Source organism: Rhea americana, unplaced genomic scaffold (genome assembly GCF_003343005.1).
Source record: "Rhea americana isolate MKP2758 unplaced genomic scaffold, rheAme1 scaffold_12, whole genome shotgun sequence".
Classification (NCBI taxonomy): Eukaryota; Metazoa; Chordata; class Aves; order Rheiformes; family Rheidae; genus Rhea; species Rhea americana.
The window spans coordinates 6,744,231-6,759,791 of record NW_028185261.1 but is presented as its reverse complement, the minus strand read 5'-3'; the positions used below and the strand labels follow the sequence as shown (position 1 = coordinate 6,759,791).

At 37.2% G+C, this 15,561-nt stretch overlaps 1 protein-coding gene across 1 annotated transcript in view; it reads right to left on the bottom strand.

Annotated features, from left to right (window-relative positions):
• Window positions 1–3,977: 3,977 nt before the first annotated feature.
• The window catches only part of OLA1 (Obg like ATPase 1), a 104,553-nt gene continuing 92,969 nt past the window's right edge, over window positions 3,978–15,561 (bottom strand). Inside the window, exons 6-9 of the mRNA XM_085322806.1 lie at window positions 11,587–11,727; window positions 10,825–10,921; window positions 8,620–8,742; window positions 3,978–4,516 (exon numbers count right to left, since the gene is read on the bottom strand). Coding sequence (XP_085178932.1) covers window positions 4,415–4,516; window positions 8,620–8,742; window positions 10,825–10,921; window positions 11,587–11,727 — 463 coding nt within the window. The 3' untranslated portion in view covers window positions 3,978–4,414. The remainder of the gene's footprint in view (window positions 4,517–8,619; window positions 8,743–10,824; window positions 10,922–11,586; window positions 11,728–15,561) is intronic.

Below are 15,561 nucleotides of genomic sequence, written 5' to 3'. Positions count from 1 at the left end.
GGCCGCTGCGGGGGCAGCCCCGAGGCCCGGACCTCGCCGTCGCCGTCGCCGCTCGCAAGGCCCAGCCAGCGCCAGCTCTTTCCGTCCGCCAGCGTGCTACAACGAACGCTGCTCCTTCAGTTCTTGTTTTTACGGAGCCTCCAAGGGTTTTCCTAGTTTAACGGGAGTGAAAGGATAGGATTAGCGTAATTAAACATTTGAAATTAGTATTGGGAGAGTAAAAATTAAAACCAGCAATCATTAGCTTTAAACGATTAATATATTTTAGTGATTTCTCTCACTCTGAGCTGAGTTCACAAGTAGAGAGAAAAGCTAAAACTTAGATTAATTTTTTTTTACACTGAAAACGTTGCCACATGCTCGCCGCCTCGCAGCGGACAGGCGCCGCGCGGGGGCCRAGCCCGCCTGCCGCCGTAAAACCCAGCGTGGCAGCACCTCCGGCGCCTCCGTGGCCCCTCGGGGGTATCCGGGAGCCCGTCGGCGCGTTTTCGGCGGAAAACCTGCTCAGCGAGAGCGAAGGGAGGAAAACGGGACTCCAGGCGCGACGTCTTCGCACCAGGCTCTCCGAGACACAAGCACCGACCAGATCCTGCAGCCTGGAAGAGAGGGAGGCTGAGGAAGGCAGACGAGAAAGGAGCCTTYGGAAAATTAGAGCAATTGTAATACTGCTACAGCCTCTAGGGGGCTAACACAGGCAGTGAAAGAGCAAAACATGGAATTAAGCTGGTGTCATGGTTTTTTTCTTCCTCTGTAAAAATTTTGTTAAAAATGCATTAGGAAATATATCAAACAGATCGTGCGCTTTCCTGGTGCTTGGTGATGGCCTTTGAAGAAAGGTTGCTTGGGAGAGGACTTAAGAGGGGCTGTATCCAGTCAGATACAGGCCCATCTAGACTGGTATCCTGCTTTTTGAGAAGCTGCCAACAGATGCCTCAAAGCAGCACATAAAACAGCACTTTTTCTCCAGCTACTCTCAGCTTCCCGCAGTTTGTGACTCAAGGACTCCCCAAGTGCAGAGGTGATGATTTGTTTTCAACAGGTTTTTCCAAAGACCCTTTTTTCCGTAACTTTGTCCAAGCATCTCTGAACCCTTGCCAACCTTCACCATCCATACATCTTGCAGCATGAAGTGCACAGCTGAAGCCATGCAAAAGGAGGACATCTTTTCTGTTTTAGCTGGCCAACCCACCAGCTTAAACACTGACTTTACAGAGACACTGAAAACCTTCATTCTTCTGTGGAATATTCTGAGCTCGTAAAGATGCTCAAACAGGCAGCTGACACACGCAGAGTTTTGCTTAGCACTGCACAGGAGCCTGAGCGCGCAGGCAGCTCTCGGGGGAGACTGATGTGAAAACTGCACTCGGGCTCCTTGCGGCGCCAGCGCACAGCCAGTCCGGGACAAACCCCTCACCACGCGCCGTGAAGCAGCAGGGCCTCCGCACCTGCGAACGTGGGCACTGCGTGCAGGACCCTCGGGCRCCCCCTTAGCTCTCTGTCAGTTTGAAGGCAGGCTGCAGCGATGTCCTTGTTTCACAAGTACTTATTTAATTCCATAAATATGCCATAAATGTCATGGTTAATCGGCAATGAGGAATAAAAGTTAAGAGGAAGGAGAGGAGAAGGATTAGAAGAAAAGAAATTAAGGACTCTCCCTCCCCCGCAGAATTCCCTACTTCCCTCACTTGGGAAGAACCGTGCCCACGACGCTTTCTCATCCTTCTCCAGCTGAAGAAACAAAACATCTCCTCCCGGATCTGCCATCACCATCCTCRGTTTGTATGGGGACCCAGGCTTGGTGAAGAGCGTGCGCTATAGATTTCGCACCKTTCACAGCAAACGCGCGGGGGATAGGTAATTTGCACCTTGAATCAACTTGAATTAAAGTYGAAATACATATGTAACAAGGGCTGGGCCTATGTCAAATCACAGCTGTACTTAAAACAGAGTGCTTGAAACCTGTTACATTTAGCTACAGGTTCTTAGGAGTTGTACATGTTAAACGCATAGAATCACGGAAGAGAAACACAGACCGCACGTATTTCATGTGGCAGTTGCCACAAGTCAGCAGTGATAGGACTAACAGAGCTTATCGGATTATTTTCTTTTAATAAAACCTCTGTTTTYATTCTTGAATAACCAATTAGCTTCAGCAGTTAAAACAGAATTAGTTAAAACAGCTGAAGAGATAAGCTATCCAAGCAAGTTAACAAACTGAAAACACATTTATCATGTTATGAAATAAATATTTTTAAAGCTATGGCAGAATTTTTAAGTTCATTTTCGGTTTTCTGAATGTTATAATAGATTTCAAAAACCCTGTCAAAAACAGCTTGTTCAACTTTTAATTATTTTTATTTTTAGAACAGAGAGGTATCGTGAAGTACACACATTCAAATTTAAACAAATAYGGCTTATTAAACGTAATTAAAAGATGCAACAGTACAAAGCAACTCATTAATTGTACATTCCTTCTTTCTAACCGTTTCCTTATTTATATGCAATAATTAGGGAGCATGGGAATATTTTGGAAACCTGAATGAATTTCCAATAGGACAAGACAACGCATTTCMGTTAGTGTGATTGCAGTGAAGGGTAACACTTTTCCTTCCCCAACACATATACTCCACTTCTCACTTCACCTTTTACTGTGTCTGAAACCCAAACAGTCAGGTTCAGTCTCCCTTTGGATTTGACTTCTAACAAAAGATTTGGTGGTCCAAATCTTTTTTCAATTATGTAACATCAAAATAATACCAAGAACAAATACGAGCTGTACCAGGGAAATTACGCAAAAGAGAAACTCAAGGGCTCCAATGCACACAAAGTCCAGATTTCCCTGCATCAAAATATTCTCCCCTCTCCTGCCACCATGAAGAAAGGAGAAGCTCTTTAAAACAAAATCAGCAGCTATGAACTGAAGTCATCTGCCCTCCCTCCGTCTCCTCAGTTCAGTTAAAGGCTTGATGCCAGATTTTCGACAAGAAGCCTCATGGCTTTGACCGACTCACACCTCACTCCTTCGAGAAGAGCAGCGAAGCTCAAGGCAGCGTTCTCAAGAGAAGTCTCTAAGCAGGACACAACTGCTGCTCCCAATAGCTTAAATACAGCGAGCAGGTTTGCCAGCGACAAGCTACATTTTTGAAGCTTACAACAGGCAAACTTATCACCGTAATGATGCAGGAGGTCTGGCACACCGGTAAGCGATGGGCAACATCAGCACCTCTCCCAGCTCTGACTGAGTCTAACTGAGTCTGTAACTGACACCGCACACGTGGGCGCTTCAGAAAATAAACAGGCTATTTTAAAATAAACTGAACTTACTGCAGTACAGGCAATTCTACGGCTTGCATTAGAAGTGCCAACTTTTATTTTTGGTAACAACTTATTCTTGTGTTGGTCAAAGAGATCAGCTGTCCCTCACGGTTAGAGGGGTAACAAAGTGCAGCCTTACTGCAGCAGAACGACTTACTTGCCAGCACGGCGTGACCTCTTCCATCACAACACTATCTGTGTCACCCTCCACTGGCCTGAAAACCTGACCTGGGAGGACAACACACAACATCAGGCACCACTGCCCCAGCCTCCACAATTTAATAATTTCAAGACATGAAATACTTTTGAAGAGTGRTTTGCGCAAAAAAGCTTTAGTCTCAAAAGATAACGTGATTTTTCTATGCATATTTGCTCTTTCCAGTAAAAATCATTTACGTTTTATTCTTTTTATTATCCTTACGATCATCTTTCAGTGAATGTCCATCTACAAATTCATTAACTTTTTTGAGACAAATCATTGGCATCCTAATCTTCTGATTCCCATGAAAGACTCACTTCCAAGATACAATTGCAGCTGCCCCACACTGCCAGTTACTGTATCATACGCGTCTTAAAATTCTGTAATCAGCATCCACCAGGTGCCGTATCGCRTTCAGCACACCACAGTCAGTCAATACAGACATCCCCAAACACACCAAGGCTGGTTTTGTCAAATGTTTTATTGAGTGTAGACATCTGGAGTACTGTAAAACATGCATTATCTGTAGATTCAAAAAGGAGCAAGCCACATTGTCCTCACTGTCAAACGTGTCAGGCTTGGCATACATGATGGAGATTAATGAAGTATCATGAGAGTAATATGGTTCCTGAAAAGCTTCTACAATTTGGAGTAGGGTCTTAATCGTTTGAAATGCAAAGCTGTTCACATTTAGTGAACTTGTATGTTCGCTGGAGGTGCCATTATTTTAATTCAAAACAAACAAGAATAATTTCACTGGGGTGTGTGTGTGTGGGGGGGGGGGTTCCCCTAGGTAGAAACTGTATGTTTTTTGTTTCCAGATATTTCATCCCAAATAAAAATTCATATGCTTTTTGAAGCAGCACAGTTTATTTCTGAGTAATGAAAAACATCTGATATTTACTTCTTCTTGGGTTGTTGAGGTGTATTAAATTTAAAGAAGATAATATCTCCATCCTCCACTACGTAATTTCTGCCTTGTTGTCTGTATTTTCCAGCAGCCTGCAAATAGAATGGACAGAATGAGAATAGGTTATTTCATTAGACATTTCAGAGTATTTCCAACTTGCAATTATTTAAATACATTTTGATAAATAAATGGTACTACTTCAGCTTCAGAGTTAGACATTCATAATACTTCTCAACTTGACAAAATTTGGTTTTACATACATATCAGACATATATAAAAATAATTTATTCTTCATCAAACTAGTGGAGTCTCAATGCTATCAGCCTCATATAGCAGTAAATCCAGTACCTTTCTATAAACCCTGGAAGCTGTAAAAAGAAAAGAGGAGACTAATCCAACTCAAATATTTTTCTTTCAGCTTTTAGGCTATTTCTTCCTCTTAAAAAAAAAATCTTCAGATGGTAAGCACTGGTGACAGGAATCTAAAACAGTATTGCTGGAAAGGGCAATCCGTAACAGTTTGCATCACGGCTGCATGGCTATCAAACTTTAGACATGGATGTCTCTGAGCTCCTTCCAGCAAAGGATAAGCATGTTTTGTTGAAACAAGCAAGTTTTGTTGAAACTAAAGRTGGGAATATTATGCAAAAAGTCACAGCTGTACATGTCTCACACTTCGAGCAGGACTCTCGTCTGCTTATGCACAGAGAGTGAAGGACTGGGGAGCACAAAATACAGCCTCAGTCCTTCTGTCAGAAACTTCTTTGGAACAAACTTGCTTATGGAACAGGTAGCAAAAGAGGAGAGTTAACAGCAGATAGGCTGTGAAAGCAGGTTACAGGAAAAGGTATACAAACCAAAGGCATAAAAAGGAAATTTGTTATGAAAATGCTGTACTCGAGGAGAGCAGATAATAGGCAGGGAATCTATTAACTATCAGTACTCTGTACATTAGAATTTGTTGTTGCATTTTCTGTCTTTGTAGCATTGTAATTAAATCAAGTATTATAGAGGCTGCAGAGAAGCTGTGGCATCAGGACTGAGAGACTGGGCAGGAGATGGTCTGTGGGAACATTTATTTTGAAAAGTGATTATCAATGTGGAAAAGTTGAGAGCTTCTGCTTTAGTTCAATAACTCTTCCTGTTTTGAAGTTTTCTTTTGCAGGACAAAGTGCTTCCATGCAAGACCTCACTGTGCCATTATTCTCCGTGACACTATCACAGTGGTGGCATGCTAAGAGCCCATTACAGGAAAGCTGTTAACTAATGACCTTAGTTACAGTAGAACACATCAGATTAATGGTACAAAGTTAACTTAGACACCTTTCTTTCACAAAATCTACCCTGTAAAGCACCATATCCCCCATATTGCTGTCTAGGAATTTAGAGGCTCAAAAATCCTGTTGCTGTCATTCCTAATTTAAATGGTGTCATCAGTGATGCTAACTTAGAGTAAGCTTCAGAAAAAACAGCCTACAGATAAACATTTAGTGCAATAGTAATTGACCTTATCCCATATGACACATTTAATAATAAATAAGAGCTTACAAATGTTTTTGTATTTTTCCCCCGGAAATTTGTTTAGACTATAAAAGGTTTGCTCTCAAGTAGTCTTAGTAGTTCTTTCCTTTGAAGATCCTAATAATGCTCAAAGTCAAGAGTAATTATACTAATTGATGGCATAAACACTAATAAAACGGTGCTGTAAAAATCATCATCAAGTGTAAGCTGCAGGCACAGGTATACAGACATTGCACAGGCAAATATATGCATCATTCACAAGTATTTGCAGAAAAATCTGGCCCTCACAAAGTAAAAATGTGGATTTTTTTTTAGCACACTATTGCCCACTGTTAAAGTGGTATAGACATCTTTAATTAAATACATTTTGATACACTAATGCAAGTTTATGTATTTTTGCTACCAGTTTATAGTTAATTAAAAGTGACAGTGTTCCTTTAAATTCTCTAGAGACCATTTAATCCATTTCCATTGCTATCAGAAACACTGGTTGAAAAAATCAATACCCATTTGTGAATCTTGAGTATGTATTAAACAAGACACGTCTAACCAGTTCATTTGCACTTGAAAGCAGCCATCTGTAGAAGCCAGCTTTGCCTAAGCAGATATGATTGCTAATAATGTGATATCCCTGTAGACTACAAAGCCCACACAGAGCTATTCAGTGTATAGTTCACAGCACTGGCATTAAATTAGTTATGCTGCACTGGTGTTAGACACACACAAAATCAAACTTAAAAATCGATCAGTTCGATAACATACAAAGCAAGCAACTCCCATTACTACTGTTAATTCGGCTGACTCCTAAAAGCTCCCAAATTTAATTTTGAAATTTACAAGCAATATAAAAGTAATTAGTATTGTGTATAGCATGAAACATTGTATTAGATGCAAATTAGAACAGACTGGAATTAATATAATGCTTTTTTTTTTCCGTAAGAGCAAGGAATTTTTTTTAAACTTAAGAATTGTATAACAATTGCAAATATGCTTCTTACAGATACCTCAAAATAATGAAAATTGAGCCACTAAATATAATTTGAAAATGGAAGCTTGTTGCCTGGAATCTTACACTGAAAATCGAATCAAAATATACATGCAAAATACTTATAGATTAATTTAGTGGATACTAACCAATGCAGCAGGTTCTCACAGGGGAACACTGAGATTCGAAAACAGTTTAAAGACTGTTGCCAGCAAAATTTGAAACCTGGTTATATATAGTGGTTTTTTACTACAGAATATTTATTTATAAGTGTGATTTTACTTTACAACTGCAATTCTACTTCCCCTTCCATAGACAGTTCATATGCCACAACAAACCAATTATACTGGTATTTTTTCCCCCCACTTCTTAGGGTTCAAACAAACCTATTAAAGTCCCGCTGCTCAGTATGATCTTCCTTAGTGATACCACTGAGAATACGCTGAATCTCAAATCATAGTTTTGCATACCTTTCAAGCTACCAAATATCAAATAATAAAGCTGAACGTTTTAAATTCTTTAACACCATATAGCAGGAACCTTCAAATACTGAGACTGATTAAATCAAATTAATGATCTTTGTAACTGCAATTTTATAGAATACAAATCTTAATAAAACATCAAAAATACCGAATCAGAAACGCATTATCTGCCAAACGTATATGAGGTAAAGGGAATTTTCTGTATTTAAAGACGACTGAAATAATGCAATAGCAACATTGAGTAGAACAGCTTTTCTTATGACATTTATTTGGCATGTGTAAGTTCATTCCATATTTATTAACTCCAGATCAGATCTAATTTATCAGCTGTAAGAAGGGCACAACTTTGGGCATCCAATCAGTCTCTGCCCTCTAGTGTTGAGAAAGCAGATAAAACTCATCTTAATAGAAGTGTAACTACAAAAAAGTGTGAGCTCAAGAAAAAAGTTTTTCATTATTATTTAAAATCACACATTTTTCTTCACTATCTATTTAGTAGATAATAGCTAGAAAACATCACTTATTGTAATACATCTTCTTGGACTACATACAATTGTTACTGGGACACTGAACAATCAGAGGAAGGCATGGTATTTTGGGATAAGACATGAAAGTGTGATTGAACTGAATACTGAAAATGGTAAATTTTAAGATTTTAATTATATCTATCATAGTCTGAGTGGAATCCACTAGTCCTTAAAAAAAAAAGTACATTTTTATAATAAAACATTTTCTTAAACATTTGCATCAGGTATTTGCAAAACCTTCACTGCACACTCAAACCAACATGACATGTTATTAGAAGAAAAACATTTTCTGTGTTTCTTGCATTTCCTTAAAAGGTAATTTTAAAATCTACTATCTCATCTTAAAAATTTGTTTTTCAGAAACCAGTTCATTTTAAAGATTATTAAAATCTGAACACTAATATGTAAACATAGAAAATTCTAAGCATAGCACTTGGTCTTAGAACGTTTAGTCTGTGAACTCTCATATCTCGGCTACTAAAATAGTCGCATCCTTGTTAATTAAGTTGCTGTATTTTARTTCTCTCCTAAATATGAGATGACAATGGATCTTTGGCTATTGCTAGAGGGGACTGTTAGATTCTCTTACCCTCAAGGCACTTCTTCCCCATGAAAAATAGACTTGAAATGGAAAAACGGTATGCATGGATGAAGAGAGAAGAAAATGATGGGGAGCTCACCTTGACAGCAGCTTCTGAACCTCCTTCTTTAAAATCTTCGTATTTCATTACTTCAGCCATAATGAATCCCTTTTCAAAATCTGTGTGAATCTTTCCGGCTGCCTGAGGAGCCTTCGTCCCTTTCTGTCAAAAGACAGACCAGAAGAAAATTAATTGCATTTAAGAAGATTGATTGCAGGAGAGAAGTTTCTCCTTTTTCATATGCTTTCAAGATGTGCTGAAACTTTGTTTCATATCAGTTAAAATGTCAGGCATACAGCTAGGTAATTCTCAGTACTGGGACATACAGATAGATGCCTTTGCTGCAGATAAACCAACCGATATTAAAGAAGAGCAGCTTTGTTTTTTCCTAATAGGTATCAACAGCAGTATTGATTTTAGAAGCTATGATGGTGTTTTGTTGTGGGATTCACTTCGATCCCTAGCTCTTCACACAGAAAGTGAGGAAAATAAAGATTTTTAAATAACTTTATAAAAGCTGAATTATTCAAGGCTTTTAGTTATGTCCAAATAAATCCACTCTTCCTTTCAGTTAAATGATAACATTCACTGGCGATCCACATTTGTAATCAAATATAATTTATGAATCTCAAGCCTTACGTATTAACTGATCTTTATTTCAAATAATTTTAGTAAAAACAAAATGAGTATTCTTGCCAAAATGTCAACAATTCAGTAATTAAAAATATAAAATCACATGCAACTATAACAAGATAATTTACGTTTATGCAGTAGAAGAGTATGCAGTGTAACTGCATGCCTTAAATTACAAGGGCATACATTCTGTGCACACACAACCATGGAAAGAAATCTGAGAAATAATGGTGACCTAAAAGCTGCTTAATAAAGCATGTTAAAGTGCTAAGGAGTCTGACACTGTAAAGCACAGTTTTTACAATAAAAGATGTATTGGGTTAATATGGCTACTCACTGATGCTTACCTGACTAAATATCTTTGCACATTAAATCAAAGATACTTACAATCAGTCTTAAGATAAACCAGCTTTCACATTTTCTAATAAAGAGCAAGCATTTCTCCTACTGAAAACAGTGGAGTTTCAGAATGTGCTTTTAAAAACTACGGCAAAAAAACAGAACAACAAAACCTGGTGCTTTTATGTTATTCTGGTAGTTATTTCAAGGACTTGAGCTGGGAGTTATCACTTAAAAGGAGATGGAGATAAAAAGACAAAACAATGTGCGTTTGGAAAATAAGTTTAACATGCGCTGAAATATATAGATGAACATCAGTAGCAATATTAACCGAAAATACAGATGTACTAGAAATTATGGTGATTAATGAAAACAAATTAATTCCTTTGAAATGAAATTAAAACAGCAGTGAAATTCACTGCACAGCACTAAATACATTGATGCAACAAATAAAAGCTCAGTGACAGATTTGCACCTCCAGAAGTTGACATTTTTATAGTTTATAAGATAAGGAGCTTATAACTATATGCATTTCAAAATATTTTTCAGTACTAATCTTTATATTATGATGTATTTACACGCAAAAGCAAACCACTACAGTTCAGCTCTTACTGTCCTCTGGGAATAAATTAGTCAATCTCTATGGCTGCAATCATTCTACATCAATATTTAAAATACATAATATAATTTTAGGCATTACATAAGTTACTGGATAAACATACAAAACTACCAAAATAAACTAGGTCTAAAAATTAAAGTCAGTAAAAGACCTGAATTATTACACACTGATTGTAGGTTTTGGAGCCCAACTGTGTATCCATGAGGAGTATAATGATGTTATATTGCTTTTATTGCTGAAAATGTAATCCGAGCAAAGCAAAGGAGGAATGAACCACCCGCAACCCAAACAAACTTAGTGAATACAAAATGAAAAGCAACATCAATTTCACTGCAGACAAACCCAGTCACACAGATTAAGCAAGCACAATACTGGTACGTCTTATCTCTGACCACAGGAGGAGGGTAGACAGATTCTACAGGATGAAGAAATTCAGACTATGTAATAGGCAGAATCAATTGTTACCTGCCTCAATCAATGCAGCTCCACTTTCACTGTTCAGCAGCTCACAAATAATTAAAGTTATCCTGGACAAAAACCTCATCTGTAATGACTAGCTAACCGCCACCATGACAAACTTCAAAGTCAGTGATATCAATCTGAATTCAATAGTGTGGAACTGGATATAGCTGATGAATAAGTATGAATCTTACCCTGATGGTCCATGCACGCACTTCATCTGGGCCTGCAGTGAAAAAGTATTCTAGTTGGAGTGCCGCATATCCAGCCTTAATGATCTTTGCTAAAGCACTGAAAAAAAAATGAATCCAATTCATTCAACACATACACAAAACCCAGCTAAATGTCTCAAGTAATCAATTTACATGGAAAAGCAACACATATTTTGAAGACATTAGATCTACTATTACACACTGTGATAAACAGAGCAGCCTCTTCCTTGCACTCTCTTCAGAAAAATTACTTTTTTACTGCATCATCATAAAGGCAGTATTTTGATTTGTTTGTTCTGCAGGATACAGAAATATGGGATACATTTAAATTGCCCTATCAGGCAGCACTTTTGGTCTCATGCAATTTTCAGGACCTGAGAACTGTTTGACTGAAATTCAATATTGAAACAATTTATTATAGTTCTTCAAAAAATTATTGCAAAATTTTCTCCACGAACCCTATTTCTCATGGATGACGAAACAGTTTTGGTGATCGTTCTTCTCAAAAATATACCTAACTAATACCTATGTTATAATTAAAACACTGTACAGAGATGACAGATGACAGTTAAAAACTTAATTTAAAATAAATCTTTTCACTCTGTCTCATGGTAAAGAAAGGAGAAGATTCTCTCTTTATAATGGTAATTACTCTGTCATTTATTATTCTATCAGCGCAAGCAATTAAATTACTGCAAGGAAATAGTTGATAATAAAGTGTAGGGAAAATGAATGCTAATTAACCTTTGTGTCATGTTCTCTTCCAGATACTTCTGTTTCTCCTCAGCACTCATATCTTGCAACTTGAGTTCCAAGGCCCCACTAAAAGGAATGACCAAAGCACCCGGGTCGTGCTTGTCCACCCACTCTTTAATTTTTATCAACCTGTAGACAACAAAGGGCACAACATTATCTTGTAGTGCATGCATGGCTGTACCACATTCATTATTATCAAGTAGCACATACATATTCATAAGAATTGCACGGTTTTATGATGCCATCTTTTTGTGTATTGCTTTCCAAGGTCAAGCATTAACAGGCAGCAATCGCTTCAGGTGTATTCCATTAACATTTCACTGTTTCTTGGTTTCTGTTTGGCATTTACTCTATAAGAAAGAGGCATAATTTGAGAAAATAACGAGGTTTTTGGTAGATGCTAATACTGCAAGCTAAAATGCTAACTGAATAAAACTTTGAAGATCTCCGGATATACATTTTTATGAGACTTCCAAAGGTGGTATTTCTCAAAAATTTGGTAAAGCTGCAGGTCTTTAGTTGTTCCTCTGACTTTTTATTTATTTATTTTAATAAGTGTATTTTCTAACTGGCTAGAGCAGCTGCTACTAGCAAATAGAAAAGAACACTATACAAACTCCTAGATAGCAAGCAGCACCCTGCTTTTTATGGCTACTGATCTTGGAGTGTGCCATAAATAATGAATACACGACCACATGTTTCTACTAGTTTCTCTCACCTGTCTATTACCTCCCTAGGACAATACCTCTAGATATTATACTAGTACTATTAAAAAAAAAAATCAGATTTTCTATTTCTCATCTTCAATAACTGGCAGCATCATTAATAGCTTGCTGCACATCTAATATGACTTTTTAGTTGAATGAAACCACAAAATTAGAACTACAGATTTATGGTGCTAGTTTTCGAATGTTCAATGTCCTATAAAAATCTTTAGTAAAGTCTTTGCAGCTACAGATGATCATCAGACAGTCTTTTAAAATAGGTACCACAATCATGACTTTCACATTTACTTTAAACTGAAGGGAGACAGTCTTAAGATGGAAGGACTCAGAAGGACTGATGACTCCTCACGGCTATTTATAGGGCACTCTTTCCGCACAGGTGTGAATGGCGAGAATGACAACTCCGTGCGTTCAGCAAGCAAGCACAACAGGCACAAGATACAAAGCACAGTACATATACTCAGATACAAAGCACAGACTATAGCACTTTGGGTGCTGTAGATGTYTCAGACCTGAAGCACCCACCACACAGCATAAGGTTTTATGCTTGCTGAGTTCTTTTTCTTAGTCTTGCTAATCTCCAAGATTTAAACTAAGGTTTTAACTGCTATTATAGTAAAGTGCTTTGAAACTGCGGCCTGCAAACCTTTAAATAATCAATGCAAATGTCACTTCAGAAAAAATCAACTGAACCACAAGTTCATCAACACACATTTGTCAAAGAAAATAGCAGGGGATCAGAGCTATTATGAGATTAAGTGCATGGCCCACTGAGTAGGGTTTTAGATGGGACAAAGAATATAAAAGTTCACTCAACAGTTTTCACAYGTTTGTTATACAAAGCTGGTCTTCTATCATTTACTTATGTAAATACCCCGTCAGTGGTTTTCAATCCTCATTATACAAATCTTTTTTTTTTCTCCAGTTACCCAATGAAAATATAGACTGGTACCCAATACTGATACTGAAACACTGCTGCCTTCCAAAATGTCTGAACTAAAAATCACAGTTAAGGTGCCTTTCTGAAATCACATGGGACATTATCAGCTCTTCTAAAAGTGACATTTATGGTTAACTAATTTATTTTGGCTAACAAACTGGATATCAGAGTTCACAGCTTATAAATGCTGACCTTCTATATAAAATCTATCTAGAAATGTATCTTCTATTCATAATTGTACTTCAATACCTGTGCATATCTTTTTTTTAAGAAAATGTCTAACRTTGTGGTTTCTAGACTAATTAAATAGTGTACCAAGTGAAAGAAAGAATGAAACATACAAACTTGAAAAAGTAAAACTGTAGTGTCTAAAATTGGATTCAAATCCTGTTTTGTAAATATGGTCATCATAACTAATAAACTAAGAACTATTGTGGAACAACAAGATAAGAAATAATTACTTTGGCTAAAACACCAATTCAGAATAATAATAGTCCTAGACTGTCATTTTAACAGCTTTTCTATTGAGTCCTTAGAGGGATTATTTGCATTCCTCAGGTATTCTATTGTACAATTCAGATGAATAAAGACTTACAAATCATTCCTCTACCGCCAGTGTGAGACTTTGATCCAGTGAATACACCATTGTACCTTAACTATAATTGGCAAAAAACCTGACAGTGTAGAGCATCACAAGCTTAATAACAAAGGAGAATATCTCAAAGTGTTGACAGATGATCTTCATAATGCAGGAGCAGAGCTGGTACATTTTAGCAGTAAATGAGCACTGAGGTCTAAAGGTCTCTGAAGTGACTGACATCAGACCTGCTAGAGCCTCACTGAAAGAATAAGGTACTGCATCGTACTCGGTAGCGACAGTCAGGTTCTCTGCCTGAGTGTTTCGTGTTTCACTTTTGTGACTTTCAATGTCACAGGAATTACTAAAAAGCACTACGGAATTCCCCTAATGGTAACCAAAATAAAGAACACTAACACAAAAAGTAAATACTCCAGTATAAATACTGATATATATAAAAATGAAATTTTACCCATAGCAAATGTTACTGATAATCAGTAAAGCAACAGCGCAAATGTGCTTTTCTGTTAAAGATATCCAAGTGTGCTAAAAGGAACAAAATTCTCTTAACAAATGATAATGATTAATGTCAAATCTGTCTTTTCTGAGTACAGAGTTTTTCCATGGAARTATTTTACTGTCTGTAAAAAGGCAGTGTTAGCACACTTATTTTGGCCTGTGTGAATGTAAGCAAACCCTGGAGTATTTCTCCATTTTTTTTAATGCTATATTTGACAATGAATTATGAAGGGTATTAGATTTTTTAGCTGAAAGAAACATAATCAACATTTAAGAAAACCTGTTTTTTAAAAAACACTACAATTAACAACTAAAACCTAAAAAAACCCAGTGAAACAGGYAGAAGGACCGATGAAAATGATTAACCCCTGAAACAAAGTATTCTTAACTTAAAAAAAAAGTGTTCAAGATGCAATCACTGATTGACGAAGCAAACCAAAAACTACATGAAGACAGTGTACATACAGCAATTCTCTTTCCTAACTAGGTTTCTAAAAATTATATGCAATTATAAGTAGAATCAGAAGTAAACTCTGATTATAAAATGCACAACAATAAGCAGAAAGATTTCTGCTAGTAGTACTCAGTAATAACAGAAAGGGATCACTTGGACCATTTTTGGACATCCAACAACCCTCCTCTATGGAGGCGGTTTGGTTGTTCCCTCCAGGTGACTGTGTAGACAGCAGCGTACCAATCCCAGCTACAGTGGATTCCTTAATTGAAACTTGATTCTATTCACCAAATTTGGACAATATTATCCTTTCTGTGAAAAAAGAATAAAGACCCAACAGACAGTATAATACCATTCACTTGTGATTGCATGGAATTCTGACACTTACTTGAACCTGGGAAAACTACAAGTAGGTGAATAAAATTACTATTTAGAATCCTGTGATACTTGGATATCCTGTGAAATGGATAAAATTAAATTGCAGGCTCTATTATTGCCTGCAATAGCCCAAGAGTCACTAGAACGTGTGAATAAAAACTGTGAGAAGTGACATTTTTTTTTTTTTTTAAAAAAAGAATTGTAAATTTTAAAAAAAGAAACACGGTGTAAAAGATTACAGATTGCCACAGCAAGAAAAGCAGACATGAATGGCATTCAAATGAAGGTAGTACTCAAAACTGACCTGGCAAAACGCTAACAGGAATTAAGGTGCTCACTTCTACCCCCTGTTGGAGGGTAGATAWGGAAC